The 16,534-nt window shown below is 39.7% G+C and overlaps 2 protein-coding genes across 2 annotated transcripts in view; both read right to left on the reverse strand.

Moving 5' to 3' along the window:
* LOC148153410 (uncharacterized) overlaps window positions 1–16,534 on the reverse strand; it is a 440,640-nt gene that overhangs the window by 329,308 nt on the left and 94,798 nt on the right. The gene's annotated exons all lie outside the window — the stretch shown is intronic.
* Window positions 409–16,534, reverse strand: part of ptprn2 (protein tyrosine phosphatase receptor type N2) — a 33,895-nt gene continuing 17,769 nt past the window's right edge. The window contains exons 5-10 of the mRNA XM_014998715.2: window positions 15,414–15,533; window positions 13,293–13,459; window positions 10,087–10,140; window positions 9,010–9,074; window positions 6,562–6,635; window positions 409–2,579 (exon numbers count right to left, since the gene is read on the reverse strand). Coding sequence (XP_014854201.2) covers window positions 2,508–2,579; window positions 6,562–6,635; window positions 9,010–9,074; window positions 10,087–10,140; window positions 13,293–13,459; window positions 15,414–15,533 — 552 coding nt within the window. The 3' untranslated portion in view covers window positions 409–2,507. The remainder of the gene's footprint in view (window positions 2,580–6,561; window positions 6,636–9,009; window positions 9,075–10,086; window positions 10,141–13,292; window positions 13,460–15,413; window positions 15,534–16,534) is intronic.

Here is a 16,534-nt window from a genome sequence, read left to right on the forward strand (position 1 = left end):
CCATGTAGCAGAACTCCAAATTATTGGTATTAAAACGCTTTTGAACAAGCCATGACAGTGCTGTAACAGATTAAATGTGACAAAATCAGGCATGCTATCATTATTTTAAGATTACATATTCCAGAGCTTTAAATATAAAATAACCAGACTATTAAGACCTCAACTTGCTTAAATATGGCCCGACTTCCTCAGAGCGCAAAAAACAAAACTGATTTCATTTCACATCCCGGTTTCCTTCTGTGCTGCAGAAGCAACCGTTTCATCTGTACAAGCCAGTGTTTCCCCAGACACCAGCCTCCCCCAGGGATCATGCACATCATCTCCCAGCATTCAATCAAACCCTGCTCAGTGGTCGGGCAGACAGTTTGTTTGAAACTGCATCAGCACAAGCACTAAACAGCAGAGAGGTGTTGTTTTAAAGTACGGTAGATTTATTATCAATCTGAATAAAGTCATCTTTTACTTCTCACACAAAATATATAGTTCTCACAGAGGCCCTCGGTGTGTTTCAGACAGCACAATACGAGGATTCTTTAAGTCATTCGGTGTCTATAGAGCAAATATTCTGCACAATATGTCACAATATACAAGCAATAGAGGGACGAATTTACCAAAATCCCCACATACTCTCTTCCTAAATATATAATCTTATTACTATTGATACAGGAGGACATGGTTTCTAAATAGAGGCTATAACTATCTCAGTTTGGTATATTTCACATTTAATATTCACAGAGATGTTCACGCACTGAAGAAAAAATGTGAAATCGATGTGATACGTTGCAATTATTACAATCTGTGAGGGTTTTTTCTTTTGTCGTAGTCCGAGATCCATAGTCACAAGAACACACATGCACATCAACATCTGACCATGTGATGCCGATGAATATATATATATACTAGACTAGCGTCTTCTCTTCACAGAGAGGGAGAAATGTACGGAGTTTATAAATCCAGCAACAGCACTTCATCTGGAGGACAGAATCTGTACAGAAGGATGAATTTTACAGGCAATAATTTTATGTTTTTCTTGGTTCTGAAAGTGTTACAGTTGAGAGCTGCAGCATTTAAGTGACTTTATGTCTTAAAGCAAAAAAACAAAAAACAAAAAAAAACACAAATGTAACATCTGCTTCCCGCTTGTCGGGACTATTCTTTGTTTTTTATGTTGCAAACAGTGCCTTGCAAAAAAAATATTTAATATTTTCACAAACCAAAAACTTTAATGTATTTCATGTATCTATTTGATAGACCAACACAAAGTAGCACATTCATTTGAAAGTGGGAGGAGGAGGGAAATTTGTTTCCAAGAATTTGAACAAATAAATATCCAAAAAGGGTGTGGTGTGCATTTGTTTTGTCACACCTTTATACCCCTGAAAACCCCGGTGGAACCAACAGAATCCACCTAACTCCATGAATCCAGCTCAGTTCTGTGAATGGAGACTGAGGTCTGACGCAACATTAGAGAACAAACAGCATGACGAAGACCAAGAAACACAGGCGATAAGCCAGATTATAAAAATCTCACAGATCACTCCTTCAACTGATCATCTGGAAATGGCCAAATCAAAAACCGACAAAATCATGGCCGTCAACCTAAATCAGAGCAATCTCCAGGACTCTCTTGGTGACTCTGGATGATCTACACTCATATTGACTCAGGTGGAAAGGCCTGTAGACAGCACAACAAGTATTGTGTATTCCACAAATCTGGCTTTTTATGATATAGGAAGAAGTTGCAATGACTGAAAGTGTAATTGAGCTTTTTGGCAGTACATGCAACATGCAAATACACACCACACACTTCTAACAATTTAAATTTTTTTTTTTTTTTTTTTTTTTTTTTTTTTTACAGTTTTGCACCATTTTGTGTTGGTATCTCACATGAAATCCCATTAAAATACATTTAATTTTGGGTTAGGATTCCAAAAAGCCTTGGAACATGTTTTGTCGAAGCAGTACATTTTGGAACATTAGAATATTTAGTCAGCTACAAAAAAAATATAAAAAAAAAAATAAATAAATGAACACAGACTCTACCATATTTTTTCTTTTAGGATTTCACACACAAAAAAATGTAACCAGTACAAGAAGAGAAAAAAACAAACAGCGGCTGCAGCCGTAGATTACCGGTAGTTTTAAACAGGTGACAGCTCAGTTAGTAATCTTCACGTGACGTTACATACACATCTCATCAGTGGCACTGTGACAGTATGTTCAGGAACAACACCACAGCATAGAGAACCATGGGCTCATATTCAGAAATTGCACAGTGGGAACGCGGACCTGCCTCCGTTATCCTCAATCACCACAACACCCATCAAATCGACGTTCCAACTCTGGAACTCGTGAATACGGACGGATCCGGCACGATATTCAGCATACAGCATTGTGTGAAGGTGCAGAGGAGGTTGCGACAGAAGAGGGGAGACTGTGAGGGGAGCGACGTCTGCACCGAGTGGGCAGAGAAGACCGGCGCTCCGAGATGGAAGAAGAGAAGGTCTTTACTGAGGGAGCGCTTTCAGGATGGCGTTCACCTCCTCCGCCACGGCCGTCAGAGCAAACTCAAACTGCTCCTGCGGAGAAGAAAGAAGAGGATAAAGTGTTAGCGTGTGTCCAGGTTTGGAGCACGCCTTGAATGCCATTTAGAAGTGACTGACAGCTGGCGCCTCCTCCTCCTCCTCCATATCTCCTGACCCCGGCTGGGCCTTGGCCACCATCTCGAGCCGAATCGCTCCGTGAGCTTTCAACCTGAAGCACACGCACAGCCCGGCACCAACATCGATCCAGCCAGGTGTGTCTTAAAATGCAGCTTTGTGAGTCAAACTGTCTCTCAGCTTTTTTTTTTTTTTTTACTCTGTGTGTTTTATTGTGAAACAGCGCATGGTTATCCCAGAGGAACTGATTGATGTCTGCCCTGTGGACCTGCCGCTTTTATATTCCTCTCCTCTCCCCAGGCTGCAGGCCATGGGGTCTTCTCGCAGAGAAAAGGGAATGTAGGAGGTTTGCAGGGAACAGTCCTCAGATGAGTCAACACACAGCCTGCCATGGTGTGGCCCGAGGATAGGCTGAATCAATACTGCGAAGCCACCAGTGGCCGCGGTTATGTGGAGTGTCTATTTTCGCGTATCCTCTGAAGTTGTGATGGTCCAGAAAAATGTATAAGTCCGTCCGCATTTGTCTCCAACTCAGTTAGGCTCTTAAGTTTGAGTTCAAAATTTTAAAACAGATTTTAAATCCTCCTTTTGCATGGTTTCCCATTTAAAGCACTGGGGGGAGATCAATCTCTGCTACACGGATCAGAAATTGATGTTAGAGAGGATGAAACGTGCTCACATGTGTCACGGTTGCCACGTACAGACATCTGTCTAAAGCAGCCACCACCAAAAACCATTTAATATTTTTCTTTAAGCAATTTTAGCTTAACGTTTTTTTAAAAAAAAACTTAAAGGTGAACTACTAATAGTTCAAAGCATGAGTCATAATTCAGAAAACAGTACAAATACTGTTGCTGTTTTTTATGCCTATCATATTTGCTTGTCTGCTGTAAATTGATTCTCAAATACAGTGTGTTCACTAGCCGAGTCCTTTGCCATATTTCTCGCCGGAGATCCACAGAATACGGATCCATAGTGGGGGCCCCCAGCCCCATATATGTGATAGTTTACCAAATAGTAAAACTTAATTTTATGCAGATGATACAATTGTTGTGCTCAACATGAACAAAGAGAGACATCCATAACCAGATGCACCACTGGATTTGGTGGAAACAGTTATGACATTAATGTAGCTGATTATGGTTAACTAAATCATTAATTGGAGGCTTGGTGTTCAAAATAATAACAGTGTGACATTTGATCAATGTTCATTCTTTTAAAAAAACAGGACAGTTTTCCCTTATTCACAGACAAAGGCATCTACTGTTTCTCCAGCATTCCTCGCTGAAAATCGCAGTAAAATGGATCATACATACCAGACAGTTGTCAGGAGAAAAGCATTTGGTGAGAGGTATGCATATATTAAAAAAAATCTATAATAGGCTGCTCAAATAAAATGATCTGAAATGCTGCACGATGCAAATCAAAACAAATCAGAAAGACATGGAAGAAAATGGAGCAAACGATCAGCTCCCCGTTGATCTAAAACAATATAACAAAATAAGTCTATAGCCAAGCTGTCAACAAGAAGCCTCTGCAAAGACTCACTGTTGAAGAGGTTACCAAATGGGGTAACACTTTTTTGGTCATTACAATTTGTTAAATGACCCTCAAAGAAAACAAATTCAAGCCAACTAATTGAAGCATGGTGGCTTCAGTTTGTTATGGATGATTCATTTATGCGTGTGGTTTTTATCACAAACCAAGAGTCATCAAGACTTTTGAAGTAATCATGTTGCACTATGCTGAAGAAAAGACAATGACTCTAAACACATCATTAAGCAAACATCAATTTGGTTCCAGACCAACAAACTCAAAATTATGGACTGGCCAGCACAATCTTCAGATCTTAATTCAATGGAAAACTTGTGGAAAGTCATCAAACATGGCGTTTCTGGGACAAAACCAAGAAAAGCAGAGAAACTGTGGAACGTAGTCCAATGATAACAGCAGTTAACACAGATATGAAGTAGCTCCCACAAACGGTGGTCATACAGCTAATGCACGTTCAGCATTTTTTAAAAAAGTTTGAACAATAAATGTTTGAGTTTGTAAAGAAAGGGCATCCGGTTTTGGTTTTTTAACACCATGGAGAGAAACTGGCAGCCTACATGCACCAGGGCTGTTTTGTTACACAGAGGATGTGTCTAGATGGTATCCTAATTGGATGATTGATTTCATTAAATCGAGACTGGACCAAATCAAAGTAGACAGGCCAGATTAATGAAATAAGAACTTGTTTGTCTGACCTTCAACCATTTATTTTGAGGCTTAGTCACTTTTCTGAACGCTCAGCTACTATTTTGAACACAAGTGTGTCTATTGCGCTCCTCTGCCAGTAATTCGAGCTCATCTGTCCTTAATATTAGGAAGTTCAATTTTACACAATTTAATTAGAAGCAAAATTAAGAAAATCATGCATTTAAGGATGCATGATCTTTAGGAGCGTAGAAATAGGTTGAAACTTACATGAGAAATACATCTTGTTTTTCTCTCCATGTGGATAAACAACAGGGTTTCTGGTGGATTATTTCTGAATGCAGTGGCTAGCATCTAAAATACTGTCAGTAACATCGTGCTTTGCATTTCACTACCGAGTGTGTGTTTACACGTGCAAATACCACATCCAGACGTGAAACTGTCAGAGCTCGTTAGCCACTTGATTCGACCAGTATTAGTTTTATATTAATTGTAACACGTTTCTTTAGAAATTGTTGTAAATTTCACTGCTGTTGTTACATCTCACTAGAGATCTTTACCGAGACAAATAAATCTAACAACAACAACAAAAATAGTTGGAAAATCATGAAGCTAACTCTACATTTCATACCTCATTATAATCTAATTTCTTTGAGGAGCCTGAACGAGTCTGCAAAGAGGAATCAACCACATACCGCTGTAATTCCTGTCAAACCGAAAAAGAGAGTCTTTGAAAAAGGCTTTGCTCTGCAGAGAACAGAGCAGAGCTCTAACGGCAGCTTTAGCAGACCGTTCAGAAACAGTGCAGCGGGTAAGCAAGCAGCTCCCACTATCACCCACTGCAGCGTCAATTTTATTATTATTATTATTATTATCCTCACAAAAGGAGGGAGTAAAATAAAAAGGGGAAAGTCTTTGTGTTTGAGTTGAGGATGACGAAAAAATGGCTGTTGTAATGTGAACTGTACAGAGAAATGACTGTGATGCCTGTAAGGTGAGATTGGGACGATGTCCAACATGTTGTGGCAAATGATTCTTTTAAAGCGAATCTACTGAAACAGGGTTTTAAATTCATGTGCCCTGATTTTTTTTTAGTGTTTCATTTTATTGGAGATTCAAGTTTCATACACATTTTTGTGTTAAAATTAAGCGTTTTTCCAGTTTCAAACCAACAGAAGGATGGTTGGATGTTAAGTTGAAAAAGAGTTTTAAACGCAAAAAAAAAAATAAAATAAAATAAAATAAATAAATAAATAAATAAAAAAATCCCTGTGGATATTTTTGTTGGGAATCATTTTGGGCTCTAAATGATATTCTTATGAATATTTTTCATGTAGATTTGACAATCATTCATAACTTGAAAAAAAAAAAATTACACCCTGGAGAAGTAATCACACATTTCAGCAATATTTTATCCATCTAATTTAATCAAATTATATAACTGTGCAAACATATTTCTTTCAAATTTTGGGTAATTTTCTTTGGGCCCCTACGATAAATGTGAAGTTATTATCCCGCAAGCAATATTTCTGTAATCCTGAAAGCAGTTATCAAGTAGAGCATCATCATCATTTCCTCTGATCCTGTGTGGATGAAGCAGACAATCATTACTCTAAAATGCCTAAAACCCTGTTGCCCTCCCTGGGTCCCCGCCTCCTCCCTCCACCCCCACCTCCTCCGACTCAAAGCCAGGGAACCTTACCTTTGTCTGGACCATGCCAGCTCTCTGGTCTCTCAAGTGCTCCAGGGTAGCGGCAATATCAATCTCTTTAGCACCTGCAACAGAGCGAGAATTGGACTGAGTTCAAAGTGACGCAGTAATCCTGCTCACATCTGTCAATCTCTCTTTATGCCGCGCTGCGCTCCCTTTGGAGCAGCACAGCGATTGAAAATTATTACATTCATCCTCGGAAAAGAAGACTTGGATGGAAGCCACGGACTGTTTCTTGATAAAATATGCATTTTTTTTTTTTTTTTAGTGGGGGACATAAAATATACAGCACACCTTGCCTTCGCTATGGGAATCACATTCAAAGAAGACGTCCGACTCGCTTATTATAACGGTTTGCTCTGCAGCAGCGATTTCAATGATTAACCTGTGCAACAGTTGCTTCACCTGTAATCAGCTTCCTTTCAGTCTTTGATGTTACGCGAGGAAAATCTCACACCACTCCGAATGTATGGGCTGAAAGCAAGCCGGAGCTGATTTGAGAATGAGAGGGATCTAGAAAATGCATCTAGGGGAAGCAAACAACATAGCGAAGAATAGATTTATGCCTGTATGTGGGAGAGAAAGACGGGGTGGGGGGAGTGGGACTCGATGCACTCAGAGGTACTTCAGCGTTCCGGCAGGACTTTCATGTCTTAGATTAGCTGGAATCCAAAGTTACACTGAAGAGAAAGCTCTCTGGCCGAAAGGGAAAAAAGACGGCTTTTTGGAGCGCGAGAGCTTACGTTCATTTCATGCATTTTGATTCCAGACGCAGAAAAACAAAAGGTTGAAAGCGGATGGCGAGTCAGCTTTCATCACCACGGGCAACGGCACATTTGTCACAGACGTACTTGAATTGCACCAGGAAGGGTCAGTCTTATTACTGTTTAACAGACAGTGCAGCGAGGCGTCCTTTTAACCTCTTCTGACTGGGCTGGCTCGCTAAAGGGGTAAAGGGCAAAGATCAGGGGCCAAAGAGCTGACTAAGGCATGGAGGGACAAAGTCTGAGGCAACAATAGATGCTTATAACCTGCATTTCTCAAAAGAACTCAGAAGACAAATTAAACTGTTTATTCATGCAGAATAAGATGACTAAAACTATTCCACTTCTGTTTCAGCTGCTGGTGTCAGAAAATATGTTTATTTACAACCCCTTCCAAAAAGTACTCCTGCACCTTCAGCAGTTTTTTGCATTTTGTTGTGGAACAACCACAAAACTGCAACGTGTTTTACAGGGATGGTTGTGAAATGGAAGGAAAATTATCAGAGGTTTGTCTGAGAACTTTAGAGAACAAGCAGCATCATGACGACTCAGGAGCGCAGCAGGCAGGTCAGGATGAAAGTTGCTGATGTGTTAAAGGGTTACGTTGTGAAAAACAACATTTCAAGTTTTGAAAGTTCATTCTAGAAAAAAACCTTCTAGAAAGTCATTCACATACCACAAGCGGCAATGTAGGATGGTTTAGGTTAAAGCACATTCATGTATTAGAATGCCCTGGTCAAAGTCAAGACCTAATCCAATGGGAAATGTGATGCAATAAAAAGAAAACTGCTGCTGATAGATGCTTTCTATCCAAACTGAGCTAGAGTTAGTTTGAAAAAACAATTGACAATGGCAAAGACATGCAGAGACATATCCCAAATGGGTAATGATCCAGAGAGGCTGAATACATATACAAATATTTTTACTTGCAGAATTTTTTTTTTTAAAAGTGTTATTTTCCATCCACTTGATAATGACTTGACTTTGTGTTGATCTGTCACATAAAATCCCACTGAAGTCGGTGATTGTTCCAAATTTCTGAATACCTCTTGCAAAGCACCGCAGGCTGGTGCCACACCGGAGCACCAGACAGAGATAATCCAATTCAAAGCGGCACCAAGCAAAACTAATAAAGCACCTTGAAGATTTCCATCAATGCTAACTATGTTCACAGTTAGCAGCATAATTGCATAAATTGCCAAAAGAAATTGTCAACACTGCTCTTTTAAGAATAAATCAATAACAAAATCAACAATGTTCCATTAAATATTAAATATTGATTCGAGCCGGCAGAGCAAACAGCTATTTTATTTTTTTTTCTTTTAATAAATTTTCGACTTTAAACATTTCATTTCCATGCATGTGCTATCTAAATTCATGTTGCAGCTACCGGTGCAGGTCAATGCAGTGTGAAGGTTGCTTAAATAGATAATTACGAATGTGGGCGGAGGTTTCTTTTTCATTTCCCTTCCCTGTCTTCCCTCTTTGTTCTGATCTCCCCACTCCCAGCAGCTACCCCCTCGTCTCCGCTGCCTCTCCAGGCCTCAGAGAAGTCACCCTCTAATGCATCCCCGAGACCCTCCGAGGAGAATGAGAGGCTTTTGCGTTGCCAGGGTTTCAAACCAACAGAGAGAGAGAGACAGAGAGAGAAAAAGGGGGAGCCATTGATCGTTACCTTTAGCCATCCTATTGAGGACCATGTCAATCAGGATGTAGGTCCCACTCCTGCCGGCTCCGTCACTGCAGAGACAGGAGAGATGCGGAGATCATTAAGGTGGCGGCACAAAACGCTTTAATCTCAGAGTGTTCTTCTTATGAGGAAACAAATTGCTCATTTACATCGGCATCTGCTGTGAGACTTTTGAGTATATTTAAACACAAATTAGTCTATGCATACAGAAGCACACTTCTTTATTTGCATAAAACACGATGCTGGATGTGAAGCGGGAGAAAGAAAATGATCTAAGTCCTTAGCATTCTTGGGAGAAATACCCAAACAGATCTGAATATTTCCAATAAATGTAATTACGCTAAACCTTTTGCACATGAGCGCATGTGTGGTCTTGAGAGTGACTGTTGGAGAGAGAGGGAGAGAGAGAGAGAGAGACAGAGAGCGCAAGAAAGAAAGAGAGAGCGAGAGAGAATGGTTTTCTAAGGCACACTGGGGACAAAAGCTTTTAAATTCATGCACCTCAGGAGCAGAGGAGAGGTTGAGAGGCCAGGGGCGGTTCGAGAACAGCTTTTGGAGAGCCTTGCTTTTCCATTACTCCAGAGATAGCCCCATGAAAAGCCTCCCTTTGTGCCCGCCGGCCATTCAGCAGCTCTGCATGTTAATTGCAAACAAGGCGTGGACATCTCTCTAATAAAGGCACGGCCAATAAAAAAAAAGGAGAGCTGCCTGAGCACCACGGCTTCATTAATCCAGCGCTAGATGCTCGGCTCCTTAGAGAGGGAGAGAGTAGGCTTACTGGCCCCATGCATGACTTAACAGGATGTGACTATCAAAAGTGGTCTGACAGATACTTGGTGTTTAATGCAAGCCAATCAAAGCTGGTTAACTAACTCAACCAGATGGGAAATGGAATGGTCTACCGTTCAATAAGCTTGTGCCACATTATTTACATAAGAAACAGAGAGCGGAATAAACAGCGGTGGACCTAGAGTGGATTTTAAAATATAAAGTTGTAACACACACACACACACACACGCACACGCACACACACGCACACACACAACAAACAGGTGTACTTGCCTGCAGTGAACAATTATAGGGCAAGATCGGCCACGGTAGCACTTGTTAACCTTTCTGGAATAAAGCAAAAGAGAAGAGACAATGTTACTGCGAGCTTGATGAAAAAAGCCTCAGACGCAGGGGCCTGAATAGTTTCTTTTTGGTTGAATGAAAATAGCGATAATCACAGCAAATGTGACTCAAGAGGGACTTGTGCACTGCGATCTGGATAAAAATTAACAACAATCAAAGCAACAAACACAAATCTGAGATGCTTCCTCCTCCTCCTGCTCCTGTCAATCAGTCAGAAAGAAAGCCGTAAATAAATCCATCTTCAGGTTAGTAACAGTGGATCGCTCTCTCTGACGTGTGGGTGATGGACGTGGCGGTGTGATGTTGTGATTGCGGCACGCCAACGCATTAACCTCGGCCAATTATGAATGTTATACACCACGGGCAACGGTGAAGGCCAACAAGCCTTTTCACACCCCGCTGCTGCCATGGCAACTGACTACACCAAGACCTTCCACCAGTGCCTCTTTGCTTCCTTTCATTTCTCCAATAGTGAAATAGCTCAATTTACTGGCCACATTCTTGTTTTTGTAGGGTTTCAATATGTGGAGTTTAGAATAAGAAATAAATACATATGGGATTATGAAATGTCTACAATAACGAGTCAACATAAATTTGCACAAATATTTTTGTAATGAGTAATGATAAAACTGAAAACCATTTGAAAGCATTTCAAAATTTATGAAGTGTTGGTTTCAGAACTACAAAATTTACCGTCACTGTTTTTGTGCTTTAAACAGAAAATCAATTTTCTTTATGGTGCAGCAAAACCTCCTCCCTAACTTGTTGCTGTGAGATGTAAGTCTGCTTTGTATGGCTCAAAGGGTGGAAGCTACCTGAAGTAGACTGTTTATTTCACCGACATGCTAACTCTTGAGACTCCTACAAACAACAATTAGCATTTATGCATGCAAGACAAATAGCTTGTTCCCGGTTCACAACAGGGGATAACAAGTCACACGTTTTAACATTACTGAGTAAATTAACTTTATCTTTGCTAGTAGCCAACCTGTAGTCGGTTGTTTATTTTACAGACATGCTAAATCTCATTTGTTCTAACCCTTTCAAGAGTAAGCTTGTCAGAGTGTTTTGTAGGCTCAATACGGAGACTAATACGGCTGTACGGACGTTTGACAAGCTGAAAGGTATTTGAATTAAATAATTTGCGTTTTTATCAGCTATAGTAAGCCTGCAGATTGCTGGTATCTTACAAACATACATGCTAATTCTTGTAGACGCTAACATCCTCAAGAGTCAGCATGTCTGTTTATAAAAAATAAAAAAAAAAAGCCAATTGCAGGCTTGCTACTGGCAATGGTATTCCCAATAGCGAACCTACATTAAGCAAATAAGCATTGGAATGTTAGAAAATGTGCAAGCTTTTGCTTAATTTGATGTTTTATCCCCATTACTGAGTATAGGCAGTTGATTTTTCTAAGCTAAAATTTAATTGGGCTAACATTGTACAAAGTTACTTTTGTTCACAAAATTAGCTGTCTAGTTGAGGCTCGCTGATAGGTATTTCAAACCTCAATAAATAGCTAGACATTAATTTCTTTAAGTTCCTTTACACAGAGCAAACCAACATAAAGCTATTAATAGTTCATTCTGTATTGTGTTAGAGGTCTTCCTCTACTTCAAAGGTCACTTTAATACAAATGAAAATCCCCAAATCTTTTACATCTCGTTTTTAGTTGACATTAAATTGACTTTAAATATTAACCCTGGAGCTCAGACTCCAATTTCAGCCTTGATTTGTAAAATTTACTGTTTTCTTGTGCACAGTTGTGCATCACAATTAAAATAACTTTTAAACCCAAACTATAAATATCATGATACATATTGTGCTAATTAATATCACAGTAGTATATTGTATTGTTTTTGCTAGTTAACTGTTTACAATATAGCGAACAGATCATGGGATTTAAAGTGTAACACTGATGCACTTATGTGAATTTTATTTTGACTATTGCTAAGTCATTAGCATTGCAGAAAAGCTTACAAATATATGGACTGAAAAACAAATAGGATAAAATGCATGTATTTTTTTGTTTTTATTAAATTTTTATTATGTCCAGAGTACGTCTTTTGGATACTTTGTTGTACAAATGAACATGAAGATTAAACACAACCTTCTAAGATAGCTGAAGTTCCCATGCAAGCCATAGGGCGGAGCAAGTGAGAGGAGGGGAAGGGGAACAGAGTCAGGAGTGAAAGAAAGACAGTGTGTGCACAGGCCTGGCTGAGGAGACACAGTTTCCAATGATCACTTTTGTGACTATGCAACTGGGCTCATATTACTAGCTGCAACATCACAAAAATGACACTGGCCACCGCAAAAAAACCAACACGGCCAAAAACCACAAACACTGAGAGTGTTGGAGTGCCTTGTGTGGATCGGAGAGCTTTAAGTAACCTGCAGTGGCATTTACGAAGCTCAGTCAAAGCTAACTGAATCTCAGCAGAGCAAACAATGTGCAGGTAAATTAAACAGCTCAAACCTACACACCAATTAATATATACACGACTGAAATTAATTTGGAAGAAATAGCGCAAACCGGCTTAGGTAAGTGTGTGAACGTCACACAATCTTTCACCGTTTTCATTACAAACGAGAGGGGCAGACTTCCATCCACAAATCAGATGCGTCTATTCTCATTTGGAGGGTTTTTGCCTATCCCTCCCGGGTTTTCCCAGAGGAATACTCCAGCTCTTCTGCCAGAACACATTATCTGGAGAAAAAAGTGAGGTTATTCAGTCACTAGCTTTCCGCCCCGTCTCCTGTGTTTTGGTGAGACAGCTCTCATTTAATTGGGCGTTTGAATTAGGTGTTTTATTATTCTTTCTTTCTTTTTGTCCCAAGCCAAGCCAGGCAGTGTGGAGCCGTTAATTTGCTGCATCACATGTGCTGGAGGGAGGTGAGGGAGATCGGCCTGGGATGAAAGGGACGGGACAGAAACTGGGTCCTTATTAAGAACAACCGTTCTCTACAGGACACACAAAAAAAAAAAAGGCAGAGGGAGCAAAAAAGAAGAACCGGAGAGGCAGGATAAGGGAAGGTGATTAAAAAACAAGCAAGGAATAAAAGGTCAGCTGTAAATATGAAAATCTGTCTGAAATCCAGCTAGGCAAGACTCCTGGGTTCTTCTCTCTACCTGCGGAAGTCTAACAGGGTCCGGGCTGAGCTGGGGATCCCGCGGTCCATCCAGGACAGGAAGTGGAACTGGGTCACCGTGCGCGTCTCGTTGGTCTGCAGGTTTTTCAGGTAGAAACTCCGGACCAGGAAATCTTCACACCAGATGTGTTCAGACACCAAATTGACCTAAATATTGCCAAAACAAAGGCAGAAATGAATTTAATCTACACAACTCTAAAATACAACTGCTCAAATATTAGCTTACACAATCAAATTAAATAAGTTGGCTCTTGCTACATAACAATTTCAAGAATTTTTTTTCTTTTTCTTTTTTTTCGGCCAAGAAACTTTTGAAGAAATTATGCATAATTAGGGACAACCTGCTGCACTCTTCATGTACTGCTGAACACTTCGTGTTCCTCCTTCTCCTAAATTAAAGTCATTTTGTGGCAAAATGAGACGTAACTAAGTCAGAAAACAAAGAATGTGAGCGTAATTAGCTCACTTTGAATATGCACATGCTTCAGTGCTGAACTGAGAAGACAAATAAACTTTAGGTTATCTTTGTTTGTTGTTGGAACTAGAAATTCTGAACTCAGACATGTAATTTGAAGGAGCAACACCTCTGCAGAATTGCGGTGTTTTGTAATTTGCTGATTTCGAAAATTTTACACCCATTTTCCTTAACGAGTTTATGTTTTACCTTGCAATTTTTTGACAGACAGAAAATAACATTGGGAGGAATCGTCCTACTCACAATGTTTTAGTTCTTCTTTTGCATCTTAGCTCTTATTAATGTTGATGGAATATACCTGTTTTGTAGTCCTTTTTGTTGTTGTTTTTTCACAAATACACACATGCATCTCAATAATTTTGAATGTCATCAAAAAGTTCAGTTATTTCAGTATCTCTACTTAGAAAAGTGAAGCCATTCTACAAACACACAAAGAGTGAGGTATTTCAGGAACTTAGTTCTATTAATTTTACATTCTTGACTGACAACTAACTCACCAATAATCATTAAAATAAATAAATAAATAAATAAATAAATATATAAATATATATATATACACACACATATATATATATAAATATGTAATGACCATGTTTTGGTCAATACAATCATGACAACCTTCCAGAGTAGTAGAAGCCACATAAAAAGAAAATCACTGTTAAAGGAGCTGGATGCATCAAAGCATTTTAATGGAAAGTTGAGTGGAAGAGCACCAGATCTTGGCCCTTTAGTATTTCTGGTTTACATATTCTGTCTTCTGCATATTTTGAGCACTTGTATCCCTGCTACACATATAACATTCTGTTATAAATCTATGTTAAGCCTGATGAAGTCTACATGTCTTATATAAGTGCTTAGACTCCAAAAAAAGTTGGATGGCTAGCCCCCAGCTCCCCCTGAAATCCTTTTATTTATAATTTACAAATACCATGTAGCTCTAGTATAAGGAAGCTCTTGGTCTTCTAGTTTATCATGACAAGTCTTTCATCTTTGACTATGGTAAACTGTGAGGAATAATCTTGAGCTATATAACTTTTGTGTCTAATAAAACTATTGATGATATTCTAAATTAGTGAAAGGAACCAGTAACTTTTGGAAATTTTCACTTTTAGTAAAAAACTGATCACAGGTGCCCACTTGTCACCGGTGTCACACATCTTTGTGTGATGCTCTGGTTATTTGGCAAATCAGAGTCAAATTTATCTTCAGGATCTGGTTTGCAGAATAGATTTTTAATCATTTGGAACATTTTGAGAAAAAATATAACAAGTTCTGCACCTAGTTCTGATTTAAAACAATATCAAACAGTCAATATGGATGTTTTTGCTTGTGAAATTCAACAGTGCTAAAATAACCAAATATCAACATTTGACAAACGCTTGATTTCATCACTTGGATCCAGCTTTTGGACATTTAGGTGGATTTTCAAAATAGCATGGAAGTTTTGACAGAAAACAACCAGAAACACTGTGAGGCTCGAAAATATAGTACCAACATGTTGCTGCTGTTTTGCAACAAGCTATGTTTGTTGTTTTAGTCAAGAGAGAGATTTCTTAAAGTCGCAGCTTGCAAAATCCTACGTTTAGTTTTTCCAGGTGCACAGACTTTATGCCTGTTGTTGCATACCTCGTATATGTGGTAGATGTCTGATCCCTCGTCAGGCCAGTAGTGGTGACACTGCTTTACTCCATTTTCCGACAGGGGGGTCAGCATCACAATGACGACACAGCCGCTCTCCCACACCATCTGAACGTTAGGAGAAAAGAAACGCATCCGCACGTCAGACGACAATCGGCATTCGCATATGCAGACTTACTAAGGACTAATGTGCACTTGAACTGGGCCGCTAAGAGCAGCACATTGCGCTGCAACCTTGTATTGGGGTGAAATTGTTTTCTTTATCTTTGTGCAAGAGGTATGAATAAATGTCACCTCTTTGCATGTGAGAAATGGTGAATGTTGGGCGGATGAGTGGGGGTGCTGAGTGCCTGTTGTCGCTCTCTCTGGCGTCGGAACGAGATCACAACATCTTTTCCACTGCCGCTCCATTTCATCTTATCGCAATCTAATGCGTCCTTGGGAAGACATAGAGGCCCACTGGCAGCCATTAGGAAAATTAGGAGGAAATGCAGGTTTTATGATTGCTATAAAAACACAATGGCCTCGACTATACACTAATCACAAGCTTCTGCGATCCAGCCCAGTGGACACATTACACGCCAACTGTGCCAACTGTGCCAAGATGTGATGAGATTTGGCAAGGTGATAATGTGAGGGAAAATTTATTCATTTAGTCTTGTGCAATTTAGCTCACCTGAGGTAAAAGTGGAGCCCTATATGTCCCATCTCTACCTAAAACAACCCCACAATCTTTTTTTTTTTTAAATGTGATTAAGAGTTTCTAAACTCCACAGAGCATACATCAACCCACTGACTTTTACTCGGTGAACTCATGCAGATTGGCTTCTCATTCTGAGGGGAAGGAAGCATGAAGGCCCAGCAGTACTAAGGTAATAGAGGGGAGATGGATGAAGGAGTAAAGTAAAGGATGAAGGGATGGAGGAATGAGGAGCAGAGGATTAGAGCCAAGCAGCCTTTCAGAGCACCGCCTGGGGCCCGGCGTGGATTAGATAGGAGAGAGCAAAAAGATTCGCCTTCTGCATGGTCCATTTGCATGAGTGTGCCAGTGTTTTTTTAATTTTTTTTTTTTTGTGTGTGTGTGTGTGTGTGTTTGTTCACTTTTAATG

The sequence above is a fragment of the Poecilia mexicana genome, unplaced genomic scaffold, assembly GCF_051168715.1.
Source record: "Poecilia mexicana isolate PSO_F unplaced genomic scaffold, ASM5116871v1 scaffold_20, whole genome shotgun sequence".
In the NCBI taxonomy this organism is placed as follows: domain Eukaryota; kingdom Metazoa; phylum Chordata; class Actinopteri; order Cyprinodontiformes; family Poeciliidae; genus Poecilia; species Poecilia mexicana.